Source organism: Octopus bimaculoides, chromosome 18 (assembly GCF_001194135.2).
Source record: "Octopus bimaculoides isolate UCB-OBI-ISO-001 chromosome 18, ASM119413v2, whole genome shotgun sequence".
NCBI classification, from domain to species: domain Eukaryota; kingdom Metazoa; phylum Mollusca; class Cephalopoda; order Octopoda; family Octopodidae; genus Octopus; species Octopus bimaculoides.
The window spans coordinates 15,969,327-15,973,202 of NC_068998.1; the positions used below are offsets into that span (position 1 = coordinate 15,969,327).

At 33.2% G+C, this 3,876-nt stretch overlaps 1 protein-coding gene across 1 annotated transcript in view; it reads left to right on the forward strand.

Moving 5' to 3' along the window:
- The window catches only part of LOC106871189 (von Willebrand factor A domain-containing protein 8), an 85,720-nt gene extending 82,655 nt beyond the window's left edge, over positions 1-3,065 (forward strand). Inside the window, exon 45 of the mRNA XM_052974539.1 lies at positions 357-3,065. Coding sequence (XP_052830499.1) covers positions 357-465 — 109 coding nt within the window. The 3' untranslated portion in view covers positions 466-3,065. The remainder of the gene's footprint in view (positions 1-356) is intronic.
- The last annotated feature ends 811 nt before the right edge of the window (positions 3,066-3,876 follow it).

Here is a 3,876-nt window from a genome sequence, read left to right on the forward strand (position 1 = left end):
ACACACACATATATATACGTACATACAGACATATATATGTTTATATATATATATAATCATATACATAAATTTTCTATAAAATGAGTGCGTGGGAAAAGAGTGTGTATTATGGATGTATAAATATTTATTTATCTCTTATAAAATTATCTATTTATAAATACGTACACACAGATTTATATATTTATATATATGTGTGTCAGAGTTTGTGTGTGTGTGTGTGTGTGTGTTTCTATGTTTATGTGAGAGAGAAAGACCATTGTTTGTGAAGACAAAGTACTTACTTTAGAGGACCAAATTAAATGCATCTAATTTTTGAAATATTATTCTTTCTTTTTTTTTATTGTTTTCCTTTCTAGGTTGACAAAGCAGCTTCCAATGGGCCGAGCTTTTGTGTGCATGGATACAGACAAACTACCTCAGATATTACAACAGATATTCTCGTCAACAATGTTATCGTCGGACTGATGACAAGGAAGCAATGCATGTCATGCCGTTTAGAACTTTCTTATTTGATAGCATTAAAGATGCACGGGCATTTTAGATGCACTCTAATTTCAACAGCACATATTCAGGAGATAAAGATTTTAGTGCATTAACGCTTATGGGAAGCCCAACTTTGTATATAAGACCCAAAGTGATTTTTTTTAGACATTTTTTGGTGGGAAAATAGTATGTCCTATATGCCATTAAATACAGTTTTCTATGAACTGCTAAACTGTGGTGACAAGCAATCACATTTTATAACTCTACTACTAAGTCAACTTTGCATTTTTTTTCCAGCTTATACCATTTTTACAAACTACATCACTTATCACAAACCAACGAGGGAGGATCTCTATGTGGTCTGGTTACTCGACCTGTTAGAAATTGTAACTTAAGTCTCCCTCAGATTGTACCAAGCTGTCTTAACCCTTTATCATTCAAACTGGTCATATCCAGTTCTACCAGATGTTCTACCAGTTTTATGTCCAAACTGGCCATATGTGGCCTCTCACACTTACTCTTCAATGTCATTCTAAAAATATATAATCACATCATTGAAAACTCAAAGCTTTGAGATAATGTACGATTAATTCAAAACAAAGCGAATAAATAAGTATCAAATAAATAAATGTTACATCTGAATGATAAAGGGGTTAATTTGAAAGGACATATTGGATTAAGTCATTCTGAATGTTTGCATATTGGAAAAAGATGGTATTGGTATGGATGGAATGCCTTTGATTGTTCTCCTTGGTCAAAGATGACCTGTAGTTAAACAACAATGGCAACAAAAATAACCACATCATCATCATCATCACTACACGCAAGACAATGAAAGGAAGCCTTTTTGTGGTCACTTGATCTGCTAGGAAAAGTAACTAAATCTCTTTCAAATCATCTGATTGACTTAAAAAAATAGTGGCTGCTTCTCTAATATGGTCTTGGTTTCCTTTCCTTGTATAGAGGAAAAAGGCAAGATGGGCATATCTGGATTACCTTTAATCATAGGGTTTTTTTTCCATCAGTGCTAAACTAAGGCTAAACAACAACAACAACAAGTCAATGACGTAGCCTCTACAGTGTCACTTGGCCAACTAGAAAAGGCTGTGTAAACTTTCTGTAAATATTCCTGATTGATTTTAAAAAGGGAAGAATACATATGTATCCAAGATAAGAAGTCGTAAGTACATTCATACTTTTAAATGAAAAGAAAAAAAGAAGGGATGGTCATGGCTGGGATGTCTTCTATTAAATGCCTTCTCAATCAGAATTAATGTAGGACTAAACAACTGCAGTAGGGACTTTCCTACACACAAACCAATGAGAGGGCTTCTACGTGGTCACTCAAAATGTGGGGGAAAGCAGTCAATTATCTCCTAAGTCATATCTTAATGTCTTTAAAAAAATGAGAAGGAAGAAGATATTGGCAAATGTAGTTCTAGATATTCCAATGTCTGAATATAAGATGGTGAGGTCATGGCTGGAATGTCTGTTTGATTAGGATTAACCTGCAGCTAAACTACATCACTACCTTGTTTCATTTGAACCATTTGGATTATGCCTGAATAAACAATGAGACATATGATGTCATTGATCATATGTTTGTCAACCCAGTTAAGGCTGACCTGTGGCTAAATACATATTTGGAACAAATAATACTGGCAGTGCTCAGTTAATGCTGTTATTATTTGTAGTAGTAAGGGTTGGGGAATAGCAGAAGGGCTACATTAGTAGGGCCAAGACTTGAAGAAATGAGTCACTCAAGAGTCCAAATCTTGCTACATTCAAATTTTTCTTACCTCTTCCTCTCTCTCTCTCTCCTTTTTTTTCTCTATTTGATAAATTGTCAGACATTTTTTTTTAACATTTCCTTCATGGTATTAGTCAATCTAGAGCTATAGGAAGAAATATTTAATGTGCCCATACAGCAGGAATGACCCTGGAACCATTTGGTTGCAAAAGAAACTTCTGAACCAGTTCTGTCTGCACCTCTTTTTATATAAAAAAAATTTTTTTAAATAGTGAAGTACATATGTTGTTTGGTCCCAAGTCAACCGTGGCTGAGCAAATCTGTGATAAAAAGACATTGCAACCACGACCATCCTGTCTTTTTGTATATCTAAGAGTAAAGTGCATTCTTCATTTTATAATGGCTAGTGTGTGCTTTAACCCTTTAGCATTTAAACCAGCCATATACATCCAAAATATTTTACCTGCTTTATGTTCAAATCAGCTAGATTCTGGTCTCGCACACCTATGCTTTAAATAAGCAATCACATCATCAAAATCGCAGAGCAATGAGGCAATGCAAGACTAATTCATATCAATATGAATAAGTATTACATTTGACAGAGAAATCTGAATGCTAAAGGGTTAAGGGAAATTTGATTGCTATTTCTAGCAAATCAAGTAATTATATAAGGCTCCCTTGTTGATGATTGTGGTGATTATTGTAGTGGTACTGTTGGGAATTTCTGGAAATTCTTTGACTGTTGACCAATTTTGTTTTACCTTTTTTTTAAAAAAATTGTGAATACATTTTGTAAGCTGAAAATAAATTTTAAATTGTTAAGATTAAACTATTGGTGAATTATTGGTAAATTCTTGACTTTTATGTCAGTTCTGTTTCTTTATTGTACCAAAGTTGATACCAAAGTTTGTCCATGTAAACATACATGAATCTCGATTTTCTTCATTTTAACCCTTTTACTCTAGAAAGCAGATCTATTCACTCAAAATTTCCTTTACCTTAAGTGCAGAAAGTAGTTTTATATACCAATCTATCTTTTGTTGAGAAATGTCATATTTGAGACTATTTTCTGTTGAGATATGTCAACATTATTTAAATAACATGACTTGTAGAAAATACCAGTTCTATTTTTTGGTAGATATTTAACCCTTTAGCAATTAAACTGGCCATATCCGCCCTAAATATTCTGCATGTAACACCTGAAGAAGCATACACATTGTAATGGAGGAAAACTTGAAATTCATAGCCATTATGAATAATCTTAACTAATATCATGTGAATATGAAAAACTCCTACACTTATGAACATGTGAGATGTAGAAACATATGTCATGATAAATTGATAAAGCCCAAAACAAAAATTAAATGGATATATATATATATATATATATATATATATATATATACATGTTCTCAAATTGCACTGTCCTCAGATTGACACCCAAATGCTCTGAAATGTTCGTATTGGAGCTTCCGGGGCAAATGTCAAGCAGTACAGCATGTTGTTTCTAAATTTCTGGCAAACTGAATTGCATCATGGTGCTGTTTTTCTCACAGATGGTGCCCAACTGACCCTACTATACTGTGTAGTCAACAAAATCCAAAACAAACAACGCACATGCACAAAATGAAAATTATTAAAAT